This window comes from Vipera ursinii (assembly GCF_947247035.1).
Source record: "Vipera ursinii genome assembly, chromosome: 2".
Classification (NCBI taxonomy): Eukaryota; Metazoa; Chordata; class Lepidosauria; order Squamata; family Viperidae; genus Vipera; species Vipera ursinii.
Window position 1 is genome coordinate 191,581,685 of NC_139513.1, and position 21,853 is coordinate 191,603,537.

Genomic DNA, 21,853 nt, shown 5'->3' on the forward strand with positions numbered 1-21,853 from the left:
ACCCACGATTTCTGGAGGCAAGCCATTCCACTGGTTAATTGTCCTCACTTTTAGGAAGTTTCTCCTTAATTCCAGGCTGTTTCTCTCTTTGATCAGTTTCCAACCATTGTTTCTTGTTCTGCCCTCTGGTGCTTTGGAGACTATTTGGCATTTTGATTGTTTTTTTTCCCCCATCCAAAAACAGTGCAGGTGTCTCACACCCTTTTTTTACAGTATTCTGTTGTGAATGATAAGAGATTCATCAGTTTGGGTTTGCTGGTTTTACCCAGGCACAAAAATACCATATGCATAAAGGAGATTGAGCTGCGATATATGGAGCTAAAATGGACAGGAATGGGTGAATTTAATTCAGATGACCATCACGTATACTACTGCGGGCAAGAATCCCTCAGAAGAAATGCAGTAGCCTTCATAGTCAATAAAAGAGTAGGAAAAGCAATACTGGGATACAATCCTCAAAATGACAGAATGATCTCAGTTTGAATCCAAGGAAAACCCAGGGCTTTTTTTTCTTATAGAACGCCCAGAATGGAGTTCTGGCACCTTTTTTGGATGGAACCTTGTAGGATAGGCAAGGTGGGCTGTATGACATGTGAGTTCTGGCACCTTTTTCTTTTACAATAAAAGCACTGGGCAAACCATTCAATATCACAGTAGTCCAAGTCTATGCCCCAACCACCGGTGATGAAGAGGATGAAATTGATTGATTCGATGAAACCCTACAGCACCTTATAGAACCAACACCCCAAAATGATGTCCTTATCATCATGGGGGATTGGAATGCTAAAGTAGGAAGCCAAAAGATAACCGGAATAACAGGCAAGTTTGGCCTTGGAGTACAAAGTGAAGCAGGGCACAGGGTGATAGAATTTTCTCAAGAGAATACAATGGTCATAGCAAACACTCTTTTCCAAAAGATGGCTCTACGCATGGACATCACTAGACAGTCAACACAGAATCAGATTGACTATATGCTCTGCAGCCAAAGATGGAGAAGCTCTATACAGTCAGTAAAAACAAGACCAGGAGCTGACTGTGGCTCAGACCATGAGCTTCTTGTTGTAAAATTTAGGCTTAAACTGAAGAAAGTAGGGAAAAGCACTAGGCCACTCAGGTATGAACTAAATCATATCCCTGATGAATATACAGTAGAGGTGACAAATAGATTTAAGGCCTGATAGACAGAGTGCCTGAAGAACTATGGACAGAGGTTTGCAACATTGTACAAGAGGTAGCAACTAAAACCATCCCAAAGAAAAAGAAATGCAAGAAAGCAAAATGGCTGTCTGAGGAAGCTTTGCAAATAGCTGAGGAAAGGAAGGAAGCGAAAGGCAAGGGAGAAACAGAAAGATACATCCAATTGAATGCAGAATTCCAGACAATAGCTAGAAGAGATAAGAATGCCTTCTTAAATGAACAGTGCAAAGAAATAGAAGAAAACAATAGAATAGGGAGGACCAGAGATCTCTTCAAGAAAATTGGAGAGATGAAGGGAATGTTTCATGAAAAAATGGGCATGATAAGGGACCAAAATGGCAGGACCTAACAGAGGCAGAAGAGATTAAGAAGAGGTGGCAAAATTACACAGAAGAACTATGCAAGAACAAGCCTAACATCCCTGATAACCATGATGAGGTGGTCACTGACCTCGAGCCAGACATCCTAGAATGTGAAGTGAAGTGAAGTGGGCCTTAGGAAAGCTGAGCAACAACAAAGTTAGTGGAGGTGACAGTATTTCAGCTGAGCTATTCAAAATCTTAAAAGATGATGCAGCAAATGTCCGGATTACCTACTGCAACACCTGCGGCCGGCGTCAACTTCCCTCCGTCCAGTGCGCTCCCACAGAGAGGGCCTCCTCAGGGTGCCTCTGATCAAAGAATGTCGATTGGTGGCCCCCAGGGGCGTTCTCTGTGGGCGCGCCAGACCTATGGAACCGCATGCCGGTTGAGCTCCGGATGGCCCCCAACCTTCGCTCGTTCCGGCGCAATCTAAAAACGTATCTATTCGAGCAGTCTGACCTGGTCTGATGGGTTAGGGTTGGGGTTTTAAATACGTTTTAATTATTGTTTTAACCTTGGGCATTTATTTAATTGCTTTTAACTTTTGTATCCTGTTTTGTATTTATTGCCCTGTACACCGCCCTGAGTCCTTCGGGAGAAGGGCGGTATAAAAATACAATAAATAAATAAATAAATAAATAAATAAATAAATAAATAAATAAATAAATAAATAAAAAGTGCTACACTCAATTTGCCAGCAAATTTGGAAAACTCAACAGTGGCCACAGGATTGGAAAAGATCAGTTTACATTCCAATTCCAAAGAAAGGCAGTGCCAAAGAATGTTCAAACTATCGCACCATTGCACTCATTTCACATGCTAGTAAAGTTATGCTTAAAATCCTACAAGCTAGACTCTAGCAGTATGTGGATCGAGAACTACCAGAAGTACAGGCAGGATTTCGAAGAGGCAGAGGAACTTGAGATCAAATTGCCAACATACGTTGGATCATGGAGAAAGCTAGGGAGTTCCAGAAAAATGTCTACTTCTGTTTCATTGACTATGCTAAAGCCTTTGATTGTGTAGATCACAACAAACTGTGGCAAGTCCTTAAAGAGATGGGAGTACCAGACCATCTTATTTGTCTCTTGAGAAACCTATATGTGGGTCATGAAGCAACAGTGAGAACTGGACATGGAACCACTGATTGGTTCAAAATTGGGAAAGGAGTCCAGCAAGGCTGTATACTGTCGCCTTGCCTATTTAACTTATATGCAGAGCACATCATGAGAAAGGCAGGGCTAGATGAATCAAAAGTTAGAATTAAGATTGACAGGAGAAATATCAACAACCTAAGATATGCAGATGATACCACTCTAATGACAGAAAGTGAAAAGGAACTAAAGAGCCTCTTGTTGTGGGTGAAGAAGGAGAGTGCAAAAGTTGGGTTGAAACTTAACATTAGGAAAACCAAGATCACGGCATCCGGCCCTCTCAATTCCTGGCAAATAGATGGGGAAGAAATGGAGGTAGTGACAGATTTTATTTTCCTGGGCTCCAAGATCACCACAGGTGGGCATTGCAGCCAAGAAATTAAAAGACGCTTGCTCCTCGTGAGGAAAGCTATGGCAAATCTAGACAGTACACTAAAAAGCAGAGACATCACCCTGCCAACAAAAGTACGTATAGTCAAGATTATGGTCTTCCCAGTTGCAATGTATGGCTGTGAAAGTTGGACCATAAGAAAGGCTGAGCGCCATAGTTCAAAAGCTTCAATTCTTTGGCGCTCAGCCTTTCTTACGGTCCAACTTTCACAGCCAGAAGAGCCTAATGCTGGGAAAGATTGAGGGCAAGAGAAGAAAGGGACAACAGAGAATGAGGTGGCTGGATGGAGTCACTGAAGCAGTAGGCATGAGCTTAAATGGACTCCAGAAGATGGTAGAAGGATAGGAAGACCTGGAGGAACATTGTCCATGGGGTTGCGATGGGTCGGACACGACTTCGCAACTAACAACAACAACAATCCATGTAATTCCATGAGTTTGTTTGGGAAGGAAATTGTCAATAAAAATATCACAAATTTCATTAGCAATAATAATGTGTGAGGTCAGCTACATTACCAGTCATTTCCATTTATTTGAGAAATAATTTGAACGACTACATCTGCAGCTCATATTCAGCCTAATCTCCCCAGCCCTAGTGCTGGTGTGGGATTATTCCAGAAAAGCATTTTATTTGATCTGTACTATACATTCAATGTAGGACATTGTTATGTATGAAAAGAGGAAGATAAGGATTTGATTGCCACAGCAGGAGCCTAAATTCTTTTAAGTAAAAATGTTCTTTTCTTTTGTATATATCAGTGATGGCGAACCTTTTAGAGACCGAGTGCCCAAACTGCAACCCAAAACCCACTTATGTATCGTTGGGTGCCGGGTGGGTGTGGCCCATTGGTTGGGCGTGGCTGTGGTGGCAACGGCAGACTGGGTGGGGCTAAAAAGTTCAACCAATCAATTCCAACTTTGTGAGATCTTTTTTTCCCCCCGCAAGAAGTTGAAATTGATTGATTGATTGAACTTTTTTTTTGCACACGGTGGTGGAGGCCTAAAGCAAAAATGTTTTATAAAACCCAGCTGAAGGCCTAGGACTGGGGCAACGGCACACGTGCCCACAGAGAGGGCTCTGCATGCCACCTGTGGCACCCGTGCCATAGGTTTCCCAACACGGGTATATATATATATGAGCCCAGACAGCTCGTTGGTTGAAAAAGAAAAGAAAATATAAACTTTTGTCTCTGTTAATGCTGCATATTGCACTGAAATTTCCTCAAGTACCAGGGACTCCTGCATAAGCCTCTATGGCGTACTTGAACAATACAGTCCACAGTTTATTCACCAGCCTGGCATCTGTATTCCTACCATTGGAATCTGATAGTTTACCCTTCACTAGTTTTCATATGACTTAGGGTCTTCCTCCATTTGTGTCTAAAATGCCACAAACATGACCTGGCAACATCTTTTTTCTAATGTATTCCTTTGATGTTGCCTTCTTCTTGTCCCAACCCTTTGAGTGAGTCATAAGTCATCTTTACCTCTTTTGGGTTTGAGACAGTATTTTCTACCTTATTTCAACACATTCCACGGATAGCTTTGAAAGTGGATTAAATCTCTGAGGCCGGGATGTATTTAATTTTGGAGGGAAGTCAGAGGGATGGCAACATCTGGAACAGAAGCAATAGAAGCAGGATAGGCTACAGGGACAGCCAATCCAGTATAGTCCAGATTTCCTGCCATTCAAGCATGGGTGGAGATAACTTCAACTAAACAATGGGGAAAATCCCCATTATACGTTATGTGTTCAATATATCTTCTGAGCTTAGAAAAACAGTTCAGTTCAGTAACTAAGCACATTACAGAAACATAGCTGTTATACTGTCAGGGACCAAAACAGGTAGTCGACTTACGATCAATCGCTTAGCAAGTGTTCAAAGTACTCCTCGCTGGGGAGTACTTACAACTCATATTCTGATGGGGGACGTTAGGGTTTTAATGGGTTTTTTATACTGTTACTGTTTTTATCTGGGCAATTGTTTAATTCTCTTTTAACTTTTGTATTTTCTATTTATATATGCCCTGTTCACCGCCCTGAGTCCTTCGGGAGAAGGGCGGTATACAAATTTAATAAAATACTAAAAAAATACTAAAAAAAAAATACTCTACGTTCCCTCCCTTCATCCCCCCCCAGTCATGTGACCACACTTCAGGTGCTGGGCAAGCAACCTCCAAGAACAGCCATTTGTAGCATCCTGCAGTCACCTGACTTCGTTTTACGATGGTTTTGCTGAAAACTGGCACTTACTTCTGGTTTTTGGCAAAACCAGCCTGTAATGAACTATCGACTCACTTAACAAGCACCGTAAAAAAGGTCACAAAATCAGGTTGATCATGTGGGTGGCTTGATTTATGACCGTCATGACTTACAACTGTAATGGGCAGGCTCTATTATGATCATAACTCAAAAACTACCTATAACAGTTTTTCAGTGTTAAAATAGTGTGTGCGGGATCCATATATTTATATTGTTTTTGCAATTTGTAAATGCTTTTGTAGTGTTTCAAAAAGCATATATTACAGCAAGGAAAAACCTTTAAACCATTTCAGTTCACTACAAATGATAGAACTATTCATTGTTCTGTATCTACTAGATATTTTAACCTACATTTTAATTACTTTTATACTTGATTATTATTACTCATGATGTTGATTTTGCCTTTGGCTCTTTAAACGGCTCAGAGCATTATCTGTTGATACCTGTTTAATGGCCATGTCCAGCCTAACCTGGACTTAAAAGACTGCCTATATCAGCGACAAAATTCTTGAAGGAAAAACACACACCCTTTTAAAAGCTTGCCATTTGGAGCAAATATCTATCAGATTAGCTGGAGAACTTAGACTATCTAAATCATCCCGATATACTCTTTGAGAGACAAAGGTGGTGAAGGTTGCCTCCAAATAGGCTTTCTTCTCATGGTATTTACAGTGGCATCTGAAATGAGTGACCTCTTTTTTCTAAAACAGTTTTGCTGATCAGTACTCTGGCTCTTAACAGCCCCATGGTGAGACCGAGGGCAAATAAATTAAACAAACATACAATGGGTTTGCTCTGACACCCCCCCACACACACTTTCTGCCCCTCAGTCTTTTTCCTACAGATCTTTTCCTTTTGAAACCTAGTGAGAACAGCTGTTCAGAAGCAAGCCTGGATCTGGGAACTGGTTCACCAGTTGCCTGAAATGGCAAGGTAGGGAGTATTATAATAGAAAAGTGGCAGGAGTGATGTGAGGTCCTTAACTCTCTTCTTCCTATTCTTCCCCCATCTCTATCACCAATCTTCACAATTCCTCATTCTCTGCTATTGTCAGAATCCAGTTATATTTCATTTCTATCTATCTTCTCTGATATAAAACCAATTCTTACTATCTCCTGGATTCCGTCATACTACTAAGGGGGATGGGGGTATGCATAGGGTTTTTACTACTTTCACTTCCTCTACTCACTACAAAGTAACCTTTTGTTGATTCACTTCGGGTCTGCTAACCATACTGTAGCAACGTGGCCATCTGTCTCATCCTATGTCCCTCTGAAGATCTCCTCTTCACCGGCAGCGAGGGGGGGAAAGGGGGGGGGGAAAGAGGCAACACCTGGGATCTGGGTAAAGAGAGGATTGAATGATCGTGCTGATGGAGCTGGACTGATGTTATCTTTCCTGGAGTTAACACCTAGAAATCTGCCGGTTTGAATCGCCCGGAAGAACTGCGGGGTGGGGGGCTGCTTGGGAACACTTTAAAACATTGAAAAGTGGGGGGGGGGATCCCTCAGATCCTGTCTAGCATGCCTACTGTCAATTTCTCTTAATAAAAATTCCTGTTGGAAGAGACCGTTTCCAAGACTTCTGTTTTCTTAAGATGTAGATTGAAGTGGGTCCTTACAGCTATGTTGCCAGCCACATGTTTTTCATCACAGAAGTCAATTAGTTTCAATGGAAAATGCAAAGAAAAAATAGCTGGAAAAGATAAAGTACTGTATCATGTTCAACCTGCTGTACTTCTGATCCAAACCATTACCTTCCCAGAGTTACACTGCTGCTCTTTTCAAAATATTTACTTTGAACTCAGTTTCACTTGCATTCTACTTACTTTCTGGCTTCTAAAAAAAATTCTTTGAAAAAACAAACTCTACTTCCAAAACCAAAACTGAACAGGGCAAATACATGTAAATTTTTGGAGTCTGTGTTTCTGCTAGTAATTTATACTTTCTACTAACCCAGACAATTGGGCGGGGGGGGGGGGGGGAGGAGAGAATATAGTATTGGGTGCTGAATACTGCTAACAAAAAAGAACCTGAGGGCCAATCTGTTTCGGCATACATTGCTTGAACAAAGAACTCATAGTAATTCTGCTTCTTAACATTTCACATGTTTTTCCGTGCTTTTTTGGATAAGAATTCTGATCACGGTAGATTCTTTAACTGTACATTTCCCTTTTTGTATTCCAGATGTCTAGCATGGCTTGTCTGTTTTCATGCATCCAATCCCAAAGCTCACACAAACGAATATTATTTTCCCCCAATTTTGATTCCTTCAATCATGAAAGCTGGAAGGAAGATATTTAAAATTAATACAGCACTTTAAAAGTAACCCAAGTACACTTTATATTATCCCTGTTCCCCTCAGAAGAGCTCTGTACTGTAGATAGATCTGTATTAACTGTGTCTATACTGTAGATGGAGGCCCCTGAAGGAGAGGAACTGGTGGCCTCTGTGAATATGGCTGACCTGAACTGAAGATTTGTGTCTCAGTCTATTTTAGCCATAATGTTACATGAGGTTACAAGCTTGGCATCTTTACTGGGGCACCACGATATTCGGGTTTAAGTAGTAGATGAAGTCCAGGAGTATCACTCTCTGATCCATACTTTGTTGTGTCGTAAAGAAGCAATGTACACTTCTTTAAGTCAGGCATTGCAAAAGTTCTCAGGCTGCCTGCTTGTACAAGTCACTTTAGAGCAGCTCCAAAGCACCAGGTTGCACTGAATGTGATCAGAATTCATCTCTGACTCTCAGCCTCCTGGACTTCACCCCAGACTTAGAGTCCAATTTAATATTTCGGCTTGTGGATCTAGGTCTTCCCTTTGGAGAAGGAGGCTCTGGTGAATCCACACTGTCAGGTGCAGAATTGTTGTCTTCTGTGTCTTCTTTATGTGACTGTTCCTGTTCTGCCTCTTTCTGTCTCATCAGCTTTTCTGCTTGGCCCCGTTCCTACAACCAGAAAGAACATAGGAAGTGGAAAAAGTAAGGAGGAGACTGATAGGAAACCACTTTACCATTTGATGGTCTCCTTCTTTACTATCAGCTTTTCTCAATATTTCTATGGGGAGCAAAGTAATTTCAAGTCAAGACACTTGGAAATTGATCCAATGTTTCTGTCCTTTCATTTCTTCACTGTAGCCTTTTCGGCAGCCCTTACTTTTTATTTTGCCTATGGACTTTGGGTCCCTTTCCACCCTTTTCCCCTCTTCCTCGCTTGGTTACCTGCTCCGCATGCTCTGGAGAAAGGGTATACCAGAGGGCGATAGCACAGCGCCTCCCACGGGTCACGGCCCACACGCCATGAGGATTCTCTTCACCAGAGCTGAAGGCCACCAGCCTCCCGCATTTAGGCCGCACTTGAGCCTGCCAAAGAGAGAGGGGGAAATGATAAATCAACAGGTCTCCCCTTCCTTGCCGTAGAATTCTCTTCTCTCAAGCTCACATGATGACTGTGAGTTATACTATAGGTGGGAAAACATTTTTCTTATTTTAGAGAGAATTGCTCAAGCCCAGCGCAGAAGAAGTCAATGCATCGTCCAAGATGAAATTTGGCTGAATTTTCCTGATTGCTCAGTTTGTTAGGGACAAATACTGGGAATTCAGTTCCTTCTCTCCTAATCCCATATTCAAGGCTTGAGGCAGACTCACTGTAACGGTTACAGCATCCATCTCAGTGAAGAAAAGATTCCCCCCTTGGAAGTCTTCATTCAGGTAAAGGATTGCACTGTGGAGAAACGAGAAAATAAAGAAAGGTAAGGGTACCTGAGCAGTCTTCCACGAATCTTCCTTTACCTGAAATAATCAAGCTTCATATTTAAATTGCCAGAGATTGACATTCTTTTAGGAGAGCGTTTCCACAAGGGAGGTTGCTAGAGCAGATTTGAAGGTTCACCTGGGAAAACATGATGTCTCTAATAAGGATCAAATATATTATTCAAGGAAATGTATGTGAAGCAGCCTTTTTCAAACTGTTCCCCTACAAATCCCAGCCATGCTGCCTGGATGCCAAGATATTAGAAAAGGTTAATCTATATTCAGAGCCAGTGGCAACTCTCAGATCCACTTTCTGTTCCTGTTCTCTGTGTGTGTGTGTGTGTTTGTGTGTGCTCATCATTCATTGTTAGCAGTAAGTTGAAAGCAAAGCTAGTCTGTATGTGAGCTGTCTTTGACATTTCATGTTTACTGCTTCATTGTTATTTGCAGAACTACAGCATGAATATTTTCCATACCACCCACTCCTGTTACATGTTTTATTGCAAAAAATATCCATTATGTCTTATCTGTAGCAGCAGGCATTAATACGGGGGACTAATTTAAATCTGGAAGCCTAAGAAGAAAGCATACTCAATGAAATACCTTACTTCGGAAGAAAAAGAATATATGCTGTTCTCCCTACTTTCCTATCATGTCACATTTATCCAAGGATTTTCCTTTTACTCTCCTAAGCTTTCACAGGGAGCTACCCAATCTCTCTCTCTCTCTTCCTCATTTTCTCAGTCAAAACACTGTGAGCAAATGAGTATAGGTTCATTTTGAACAGGTCTGAAGTTCTTCTTCCATTTGCAGAAACAGCCTTTTTTAAAAAAAATTAAAAAAATTAAAACCAGAGTTCCAAAATTGGTATCCTTGGTGGAGCAGTGGGCTAATGCCTCCTTAAGTAACACCAGCTGCCTACAATTAGTGCAGGTTCGAGTCCCACCAGGCTCAAGGTTGACTCAGCCTTCCATCCTTCCGAGGTAGGTAAAATGAGGACCCAGATTGTTGGGGGCAATAAGCTGACTTTGTAATAATGCCACTGGGGGGGGGGAAGGCGAAAGCCCTAATAAGCAGGCATATACATAGAATGAAGGCTATTGCTAAGCACATTGATTTGTGCTTTAGATTGTAAGCCGCCCTGAGTCCTCGGAGAAGGGCGGGATATAAATGGGATTAAAAAAAATTCAAAATACTCCAAGCATATCAGCTTCTGGAGGAGAGCCAACAGCAATGTCGAACTGATCCACTCTCGGTCAATGACTGCAGGAATCAATTGTTGCCACGTCTTACACTGTTCTCTTCCTCAGCAGTAGCCGCATATGTTAATTAAAGCACGGATCAGAAGACATAATCATTTCCATTCCCAGATCCCCTCCACACAGCCAATGGCTTCCATCCACATATTTTCATGCTGCTGTGCAGCATCTGGCAGGGATTCCCAACTTGTCCTTTAGCTAGCCAATTAGAGAGCACCAGAGACAAGAGGCAGTCCCAGCTGTGCTCTTCACTTTGGTGTATTAGCTGCTTATGTTGAGAAAAGGAGGGAGGAAAAAATAAACCAGCCATTATTATGGGAGGAACAAAGCTACCTGTGATGAGGAAGAATGAACCATGAAGTCAATAGGAATCCCAGAGCAGGGCCAGGCAGACGTTACTACCAACAGGATGCATCTCTTGCCCAGCAGCTCTAGTCTAGAGGAAGGGCTCTAAAACAACAATCACAGCCGTTCCTTCTTACACAGAAGCCAAATTAATTTGCAGAGTTAATTGGCTCAGTTTCCAATGAGCAGATAGTTTGATTAAGACTACACAAGGGTGATACCAATCTTAAACTTGTTCCTCTCTTGAGCATGGAAAAAGTGTCACTGTACACTTCTACTCTAATTATAAAACTAAGAATGGCAAGCAAGAGGTCTCTTTGTAGTTTAAGACTAAGAAGCAAAATACATGGCAGCAATTCAGTTCTTTTCTTTTGCTAGTTTAATGAATTCCATGATAAAAGAATTGTTTGCCCGGTAGATTGTCAGCTGATACGTGCACAAAGCAGTGTTTCTTTTAGCCTGGATGAGTAAGATAGAAACAAATGTCACGAAGAAAAACTCAGAATATTTTGGAATTCTAGAATTCTATTTTGAAAAGACAATATAAGGTTCATGGGGAGGCGAACAAGGCTACTATATGCCTCCTCAGAATAGCTAAATTTGGAGGGAGGGGTGAAGAATATCACTCCAGCAACAGCATATAATATTGACAAATATTTATTTATTTATTAAACAAGATTATATGGCTACCCAACTTACAGAAGGCGAATTTAGAACAATAAAAAGCTACAATTTTAAAAACCCCAAGCCCACTGACAGAATCTCCAGGGCCTTTCAGAAATGTAACAAGGGTGGGGCCAATCCTATCTCCACTGGGATGATGTTCAACAAGGAGGGAGCCAGTATGGTGGACTTGTAAAAGGTTAAAGCTTTTTGGATTAAAATTTGGTGGAACATGCAAAAAATATTCAAGAAAAGGATAAAGTTTTCTCCGCAACTGTTTTTATTGGGTATTATCACAGATACCACCGTTGTGGACACTAAGTTGATGTTGAATTTAATTACGGCAGCGAGACTTTTAGTAGCACAATATTGGAAGAAGGAAGAACTGCCGACTATAGAAGAATGGACTTTAAAAGTTTCTAATTTGGGCGGAAATGGCAAAGATCTCAGCGTATTTGAAAGACCAATCGCAACAGAGATACATTGTGGAGTAGAGAAGATGGATTGATTACATCCAGAATAAATATGGGACTAAAAAGTTTCACTTAGCATTTGAATAAGTAGCGGATATATATGATGTATAACTAGCTTGTAGTTATTTTACCAAGAGTTAAAGTGTGATAGTATTTAATATTTTATTGTTGTTTGCATATTTTAGATTATGTTTGTTTGTATTTTTATACCCTGTATTTTGCTCTGGCAAGTCGGGGAGGGGGGAGGGGAGGGGAGGGTTGGGGGGGTTGGGGAGAGGGGAGGAGGAGGGGGGGTTGTATTCAAAAATGTATTGTAAAACTTTTCAATAAAAAAAAGGAGGGAGCCAGTATGGAGAAGGCCCATTTTCTTGGTCCCACCAGATTTATTTCCTTAGTAGATGGGACTTGCAACTTGTCCTGACTTCCCATTTTGGTGGACCAGGTAGATGTTAACTGGGAAAAGAGGGTCCTTCAAATGATTTTGAAATAAAAGAAATACAAATTTGTTAAGTTTGGTATCCAAGCAACTACTAATGACTACAACATTATTATAAACTGCTGGAAGCTTAAACAGTTTCGGTGGCATATTGGTCACATCAACCAATCAACATAAAATCCCTTCCTTCCAAATTGCTGAATGTGGTTTATAATCTGTTTAAAATTTACCATCTTTAATTATAAAGAAATAAATGAAATGTGTATCTGAATAATTCAAGTACGGAATGCTCAGCATGAGACATACAGTATGTCAATTTTCACTCTGAAACTATTACCTATAGTCTCTGTGTATGTAGGCAGGGGGTTCTCTCCAGCAAGTGTTTCCTTCTGGGTCCAAGAGGCAATTATCAGCATGGACTGGATGGCTGAGATCCATGCGACTTTCCTGTTCTCCTAAGGAGGAACCACAAAAGTTGTAACTGTTTTGTTCCCTTGACCAGCACTTTGCTGCTCAATAGGCAAAAGAAACCCAAAGGCCAATTCCTCATTTTTCTTCTACAGCTCCGGAATTTACAGTACATAATATTGGTGGTCCTTGACTTACAGCCATTCATTTAGTGACTGTTCAAAGTTACTATAGCACTGAAAAAAATGCCTTATGACTGGCCTGCACACTTATAACCATTGCAGCATCCCCGCAGTCACATTTAATTTAATTTAATTTAATTTAATTTAATAACATTTATATACCGCCCTTCTCCCTGAGGACTCAGGGCGGTTCACAGGGCAGAATAAAATACCAAATACAAACATTAAAAAAAGATTAAACGGTTGCCCTAGTTAAAACAATAGGAGTACAATTCTAAAAACCCCAGGATAAAATTAAGAGACCAAAGATAAAACAACCCCACCGATCCCCATCAGGCTAGGCCAGCTTGTACAAACAAAAACGTCTTGAGATCGCGACGAAAGGAGCGAAGATCCGGCGACATCCGGAGCTCTACCGGTAGCTGATTCCACAGCTCCGGAGCGCCCACAGAGAAGGATCTCCCCCTGGGGGCCACCAATCGACATTCTCTGATCGGTGGTACCCTGAGGAGGCCCTCTCTGTGGGAACGCACAGGGCGCAGGGAGCTTGATGCCGGCAGCAGATGTTCCCTAAGGTACTCCGGCCCCATGCCATGGAGGGCTTTAAACACCGTTACCAGTACCTTGAATCTCACCCGGAAGACAACTGGCAACCAATGCAGCTCACGGAGCAGAGGTGTAACGTGGGAGTATCGGGAGACTCCCAACACAACTCTCGCGGCTGCATTCTGTACCAGTTGGAGCTTCCGGGTGGTCCTCAAGGGCAGCCCCATGTAGAGAGCGTTGCAGTAGTCCAGACGAGAGGACACGAGCGCATGAGTGACCGTGCACAAATCATCCCGGCTAAGATAGGGCCGCAACTGGCGCACCAGGCAAACCTGGGCGAAGGCCCCCCTAGTCACAGCTCCTATATGGTCTTCCAAGGTGAGCCGTGAATCTAGGAGGACTCCCAAGTTGCGAGCCCTATCTACGGGGGGTAATAGTTCACCCCCCATAGCCAGAGGTGGAATGTCCGAATAGACCCGGGATGAAGGGATGCAAAGCCACTCAGTCTTGTCGGGGTTGAGTTGAAGTCTGTTCCTCCCCATCCAGACCCGAACCGCCTCCAGGCAACGGGACATCACGTTGAGGGCATCACTGGGGTGGTTTGGGGTCGAAAAGAAAAGTTGGGTATCATCAGCGTACTGATGATACCCAACTCCAAAGCCACGAATGATCTCACCCAGCGGTTTCATGTAGATGTTGAACAGGAGAGGCGAGAGGACCGACCCCTGAGGAACTCCACAAATGAGAGACCTCGCGGTCGACCTCTGCCCCCCTGCCAACACCGACTGCGAACGTCCCTGGAGATAGGAGGAGAACCACTGTAAAACTGTGCCTCCCACTCCCAGTCCCCTGAGACGCCGCAGCAAGATACCATGGTCGATGGTATCGAAAGCCGCCGAGAGGTCTAATAGGACTAGAACAGAGGAATGCCCCCTGTCCCGAGCCCTCCAGAGATCATTCACCAGCGCGACCAATGCCGTCTCCGTGCTGTGCCCGGGCCTGAAACCCGATTGGTATGGGTCTAGATAATCCGCTTCATCCAGGACCAGAGGGAGCTGATGCGCCACCACACTCTCAACAACCTTCGCAAGAAAGCGAAGGTTGGAGACAGGATGAAAGTTGTTCAATACAGCTGGGTCCAAGGCAGGCCTCTTGAGGAGAGGCCTCACCACCGCCTCCTTCAAGACGGCGGGGAAGATACCCTCACTCAGAGAAGCCGATATAACTGCCTGGAACCAGCTGCGTGTCCTCTCCCGGGCTGCATAGACCAGCCAGGAAGGGCACGGGTCCAATAAACATGTGGTGGTGCTCAGCCTCCCCATGATCCTGTCCACTTCCTCCGGAGTCACAGAATCAAACTCCTCCCAGGTGATATCGACAAGACCGCCCGTGTCCTGATCGTCAGACTCTGCCCAGAGTCCAGACCGGTCCGAATCCGAGCGATTTTGTCCGACAGATGTTGGTTAAACTCCTCGGCACGACCCTGCAAGGGATCCTCCCTCACCTCCTGATTTAGGAGGGAGCGAGTCACCCTAAACAGGGCGGCCGGGCGATTATCTGCGGACGCGATAAGGGTGGCGAAGTAGTTAGACCTCGCCTCCCTTATCGCAGCGAGATAAGACCTAATGTAGGCTCTTAGTCGCAATCGGTCGGATTCGGATCGGCTGGACCTCCAACCGCTCTCTAGGCCCCGTCTCCGACGCTTCATCTCCCGGAGCTCCGCAGAGAACCATGGAGCTCGACGGGATCTGCACCGGGTCAGGGGCCGCAGGGGTACAACTCGGTCAAGAGCCTCAGTGGCCGTCCTTTCCCAGGCTTCCACTAAGGCATCTGCCGAGCTGTGAGCAAGGGAGGCAGGTGGGGACCCCAGCGCCGCCTGGAACCTCTGGGGATCCATTAAGCGTCTGGGGCGGTACCATTTAATTGGTTCCAAACACCCACGGCGGGGGGTGGCAAAACGGAAGACCAGCCGCAGGAGATGATGATCGGTCCATGACAGGGGCATAATAGTTGGAGAGCCCCCACCAAGATCATCTAACCACCATCCAGACAAGAAAACTAGGTCAAGGGTGTGGCCTCCTTCATGAGTCGGTCCCAAAATTACTTGCGTCAGGTCCATGGCCGTCATGGAAGCCATGAACTCCCGAGCCAACTCAGATGATCCTCCCAGCGATGGTAGGTTGAAGTCCCCCAAAACTATAAGTTTCGGGAACTCAACCACCAGCCCAGAGAGGACATCGAGCAGCTCAGGCAGGGCTGCTGCTGCGTGACTAGGCGAAAGGTACACCAGCAGCAAGCCCAACTGCGCACCAGGGCCGCATCTCAAAAAGAGAGACTCACACCCGACTATCTGGGGAACGGTGGCCTCCCGTGGACACAAGGTCTCCCTCATAACAACACCCCCACCCCCACCCCTACCCTGAGCCCGAGGCCGGTGCAGCACCCGGAAACTTGGTGGGCAAAGATCAACCAGAGGAATGCCGCCCTCTGGGCCCAACCAAGTTTCCGTGATGCAAGCCAGGTCCGCCTGCTCACCCTCGACCAAGTCACGGACGAGAGGAGCCTTGTTAGCGACCGACCTGGCATTCAAGTACACCAGCCGGAGCTCAGGAGGCTGCACGTCCTCACTCCCGGGACCTCGGGGCGGAACCAGAGGGTCGGAGTGCCTCACCGCTTGTAAGCAGCGGAGAGGCCTTCCCTGAGATCGATACGGCCCTCTGTTCCTACACCTGCTGCCATTCCCTATCGTCGTGGGGATGGATAGTCCCACGACTGGCCCTGGAGCCCCAGAAGCAGCCGACCCCCGCTCCTCCCCCCCGCGATCCGCCTCAGCACTAGCCTGAACAGAGGTAGTTGGACTGCCCCCCTCGTCCGAACAACCAAGAAAAGAACCCTCCCTCCTCCCTAACCCCCAAAAAATTTTTGACAAAAAGCAAACCAAGGACCTCTTATTAGGTTTACGTCGGAGGCCCATAACCGTGCCCAGCCAGCACGGTTTATGACCTCCCAGCTGATTTCTGACAAAGTCAATGGGGAAAGCTGGATTCATTTAACAACCGAGTAATTCACGTAACCAACTGCAATGATTTGCTTAACTATGGCAATAAAGGTCATAAAATTGGGTGTGACTCAGTTAACAACCACCTTGTTAGCAATGGAAATACTGGTCCCAACTGTGGCCATCAGTTAAGGACTGCCTTTATTTTTTGAAGAAACACAACTGGGTATGCCTGGTGTAATTCTAGTAGGATGGAACTGGCTTGAGACTTTAAAAAAATGTGTATTGCTATCCATTTCTCCTCCAGCAAAATTCCTCTCACTATATCAGCAGGGATGACTTAGGAGACTTAGCAAAATCCCAGTTTCAAGAAAGGACCCAGCTTATCATAGTACTGCTTTATCTGACTTACACATATACATCCCCCACTTGTTTTGCTAAAGCTATTTCTCTTCTGCTATTCTCTCTCTCCCTCTCTCTCTCTCTCTCTCTCTCTCTCTCTCTCTCTCTCTCTCTCTCTCTCTCTCCATGCTTTAGTTTATTAGCAATAGCAATAGCACTTCGACTTACTGTATATACTGCTTTATAGTACTTTACAGCCAGTGGTGGGATTCAAATATGTGAACAACCAGTTCTTTGTGTGGATGCCACTTCTGGAAGTCCATTCTGGGCCTGGGCAACAAAAAAATAGCTACCAGTTTCGCCAAACTGGTGTGAACTGGCTGAATCTCACCACTGTTTACAGCCCTCTCTAAGCGGTTTACAGAGTCAGCCTATTGCCCCCAACAATCTGGGTCTTCATTTTACCGACCTTGGAAGGATGGAAGGCTGAGTCAACCTTGAGCTGTTCAGAATCGAACTGCTGGCAGTCAGCCAAATTAGCCTGCAATACTGCATTCTATCCACAGCGCCACCTTGAGTATTGAGTATTTCATTGTGGTGGATTTAGTGTTTTCAAGATGGAAGATTAGTTTAGCAATTCTTTCTTCTACACTTTCCTTTGATCTCAGGATTTGATGGCAGAAAATCCACAGTTTTCTTAACATTGTTTTAATGGAGACTAGTTTTCACTATGCATGTTTTGGGAAGTATCATCCTCATTGACCACACTATATTTTTAAACCTGGCTTCCTTCACTGGTACACATGTAAATGTACAATTAGCAGATTTTAAACTTTAAAAAATGAAAATATAAAATGGCGACATAATTTTTTTACTTTCCCTGCAATTGCGAAACTAAACTATAGTCTCTATCAGGTACCCATCCTATAAATTCAAAGGATAAAATATATATGACCACACATTCTTTACCAATTTCTCTTGCAATTACAACGTTAACATAATTATATGTAGAACATTTTCATCACCACAGCCTGTATTGTACTGAATTCATAAATATGCCTATTAAGAATAACCCCAGTTGTAATATGCAGACACTGTAGTGCCAAATAAATAAGTGGAAACCAATCTACAACACAGGGCACAATGACAATGCAAGACTACTTTATATATGTATGAGTTTCTCTTCCTGGATTGAAAAAAGTGTGTTTAGTGCAGCAGTGTCAAACTGGCGGCCCATGGGCTGGAGGCATCACATGCAGGCCACACCCACCCCGGCTCCTCAAAGGCAAAAATGTTGTGATACCTCACCATACGTCATGTGACATGATCGAATTTGACACCTGTGATTTAGTGGATGTGAGTTTATGGGACTTTGTATTTGATATATGCTTTAATATCAAACCATAAACTTAATGTCATAAAACAGTGGATTTTTAATTTTCAGCTCAAAATCAGAATTCATATTTGAAATTTTGCTCATGAACTAAAGCATGAGAAAGTCGCATTTTTTGAATATCCATGGAAATGTTTTTGGTTCTGATATTCACTGCTTTATTAATAAACATGCATTTGCCAAAGTTATATAACCAAACCTATGTTCGCTACGCATTCCATATGAATAGACTACATTATTTTTCTTTCCTATTTCTTCAATTGAAATAGATAATTTTTGCAATAAATTTACCAGGAATACCGTGTTACAGATTAGAATGAGATGCATTACAAATTGTTGTTATAAACATGAAGGTCTTACATTGCAAGTCTCAAGAAAGTACTTAAGAGTTCCTTACCGTCTGCAGCTGTGCGACACACAAGGTGTGTGAAAGAAAAATAGAGATTATTCCCAGGGGTAAAATAGGATTCCACAATTTTCCGGGATTTCTCACTGGCTTGCAGGAGAAGTTTAATATCTTTCCAGTTCATACTACTCTCCTCAGCCAGCTATTAGAAAAAAACAAATCAGTGCAATACTTAATTTCTATTAAATTTCAGGAAGATCAAAAAGAAAAGTGATAAGGACCCAGCCACGTCCATTTGAAAGTTGACAGCCTTGGAGTTCTTATTTCTACTGGTCTCGTCTATTAGAACCATGACAGACCCATTATAAATATTCTTAACAAAGTAGGGTGGAAGACATGGCTTCTCTTACATCAAGTCAGAGAGGCAAAGTCAGATGGTGACAATTTTCTTATAGCCCTAGATTGTCAGTTAATTGTGTATTTATTTTACAAGTTATCAGTAAAGCGAGACAAAAAAAACCCTAGGTCCCTTCCTTGATAAGTGATATTAAATACGAATGTACATATATATATTTACATAATATATATATAATTATAATTTAATATAATTATAATTTACACAAATATGAGCTGTCACTGCTGTGACTACTGCCTGTTGATGGCCTTGGGTTAGGCTGAAACAGGAAATAAGATTTGTCCCATGTTTGGGGCCTAGCAAGGTAATCTAAATACTTAACAAACATTTCACACACACACACACACACACACACACAAAATGAGAATTAAGATTCCATCAATGGTCATAAAATGCCTTTGAATTCTTTTATTTTATCATTCTTTGGGGGGGGGGAATGGCTACCTGACCTGGTACACACTAACATAAAATGAATGCATGCAGATTTTTTGTTGTTTAGTCACTAAGTTGTGTCTGCCTCTTTGTCACCCCATGGACCATAGCATGCTAGCCCCCCCAGCCCCCCCTGCTGTCTCCCAGAGTTTGCTGAAATTCATGTTAATTGCATCAATGACCTTATCTAGCCATCCTATCCTCAGCAGTCTCCCCCTTTATTTTTGCCTTCAACCTTTCTCACCATCAGGGTCTTTTCCAAATGCATTCAGACTTAGAGATGCATAAAAATTCACTCATGGGAACAAAGGTAGCAATTGTTCTCCGGGTCTCTCTTTAGGCAAACTGGGACTGCAAAATAGGTTAGAACACCAGAGGAGAGACAGAAAGGGGTGGTTTCACAGCAGACTTGTTGGGCCAATTAGGATTGAGCAGATAATCTCCCCCAACCAGGTCATTTCAACCTTCCTCCTCCTTCCTGCACCACACATTGTCCAGATGGAAAATCTTGAGCTGGGATTAGAGGGAAAATGCATCTTCTGGAGGGAAGGACCAGGAAGGCTGCTCTAACTGCAGGCTGATCTTGAGATCTTGCGAGGTAAAGGATGAATGATATGGACTCTGGAAACAAGTGCTAAGATGTTTTTTGCTGCTTGGATATGGCCATACACACAGCAGAACCAGGTTCCCAAGGTTTAATTTTAATTTACTTTTTAATTTGCTTTTTTTAATTACTACCTTATTTTCCTTTTTAATTTTATATTTCTTAGTTTTTAACCATATTTTGTTTGGTTAATAAAAGAAAAGTAGAAAATGAAACAAGTTTTGTATTGTTTTACACATTGTATATGTGATCCTTCCTGATCTCTTTTTCAACTGATTCTAATCCTTTTTTTTGAGTGTAATATATTTTATTGATTTTTTTAACAAAACATAAATCACTTAATAACTGGTAAACAGTGTGTTGTCTGAGTTACATTAGTAAAACAATCCTTAACAATTAATTTCTATAATCTATATTCCATATATTAATTTTAGTTTATTTCCTCTTTCCCCCAATATCCTTTTTTTGCAAACATTGAGTTAATGCAATTCTTATTGTTTTGATAAATAACTATTGAGTATATATTTTTTTCAATATTCCTAAAAATATTAATCATATTACTATAATATTTCTTTTCTTTTCAGTCATTTTGGTTGCCTTGTCATAAATCCTGTTACAATCCTTATTTTAGTTTATTTCTCCCACCAAATTCTAGATATTCTTACTAGTGAAAATTTTCTCAACGATTAATTACTTTTACATTGACAAATTTAATTTTATTTTTTCCATATAAGCCATCTCACACTTTCACATGGTTCTCTGTGGAGCTCCGGGAGATGAAGCGTCGGAGACGAGGTCTAGAGAGCGGTTGGAGATCCAGCCGATCTGAATCCGACCGATTGCAGTTAAGAACCTTTATAAGGTCTTATCTTGCGGCGATAAGGACGGCGAAGTCTAACTACTTTGCCGCCCTTATCGCGTCTGCAGATAATCGCCCGGCCGCCCTGTTTAGGGTGACTCGCTCCCTCCTTAACCAGGAGGTGAGAGAGGATCCCTTGCAGGGACGAGCCGAGGAGTTTAGTCATCATCTGGCGGACAAAATCGCTCGGATCCGGACCGGTCTGGACTCTGACTGGGCAGAGTCTGACGTGGAGGAATCAGGCGGTCTTGAGCACGTTATCTGGACTGAGTTCGACCCTGTTTCCCCTGATGATGTGGACAGGATCATGGGGAGACTGAGCACCACCACCTGTTTGTTGGATCCGTGCCCCTCCTGGATAGCTTATGCGGCTCGGGAGGGAACACAAGGCTGGTTCCATGCAGTAATAACTGCTTCTTTGAAGGAGGGTGTCTTCCCTGCCGCCTTGAAGGAGGCGGTGGTGAGGCCCCTTCTCAAGAAGCCTGCTTTGGACCCGGCTGTTTTAAACAACTATCGTCCAGTCTCCAACCTTCGCTTTCTGGCGAAGGTTGTTGAGAGTGTGGTGGCGCATCAGCTCCCTCTGTTCCTGGAGGAAACTGATTATCTGGACCCGTACCAATCGGGCTTCAGGCCCGGACACAGCACGGAGACGGCATTGGTCGTGCTGGTGAATGATCTCTGGAGGGCTAGGGACAGGGGTTGCTCCTCTGTCCTGGTCCTATTAGATCTCTCAGCGGCTTTCGATACCATCGACCATGGTATCCTGCTGTGGCGTCTCAGGGGGTTGGGAGTGGGAGGCACCGTTCTACGGTGGTTCTCCTCCTACCTCCAGGGCCGCTCGCAGTCGGTGTTGACAGGAGGGCAGAGATCCACCCCGAGTTCTCTCATTTGTGGAGTTCCTCAGGGGTCGGTCCTCTCGCCTCTCCTGTTCAACATCTATATGAAGCCGCTGGGCGAGATCATTTGTGGTTTCGGGGTGGGGTATCACCAGTACGCTGATGATACCCAACTTTTTCTTTCCACCCCGAACCAAC

General features: G+C 43.4%; 1 protein-coding gene across 1 annotated transcript in view; it reads right to left on the reverse strand.

Moving 5' to 3' along the window:
- Positions 1 to 8,026: 8,026 nt before the first annotated feature.
- Positions 8,027 to 21,853, reverse strand: part of P3H3 (prolyl 3-hydroxylase 3) — a gene marked incomplete at its 5' end in the record, with an annotated part of 41,002 nt that continues 27,175 nt past the window's right edge. The window contains 5 exons of the mRNA XM_083351149.1: positions 8,027 to 8,314; positions 8,588 to 8,728; positions 9,014 to 9,089; positions 12,632 to 12,749; positions 18,561 to 18,711. Of these exons, the coding sequence (XP_083207275.1) occupies positions 8,096 to 8,314; positions 8,588 to 8,728; positions 9,014 to 9,089; positions 12,632 to 12,749; positions 18,561 to 18,711 (705 nt within the window). The 3' untranslated portion in view covers positions 8,027 to 8,095. The remainder of the gene's footprint in view (positions 8,315 to 8,587; positions 8,729 to 9,013; positions 9,090 to 12,631; positions 12,750 to 18,560; positions 18,712 to 21,853) is intronic.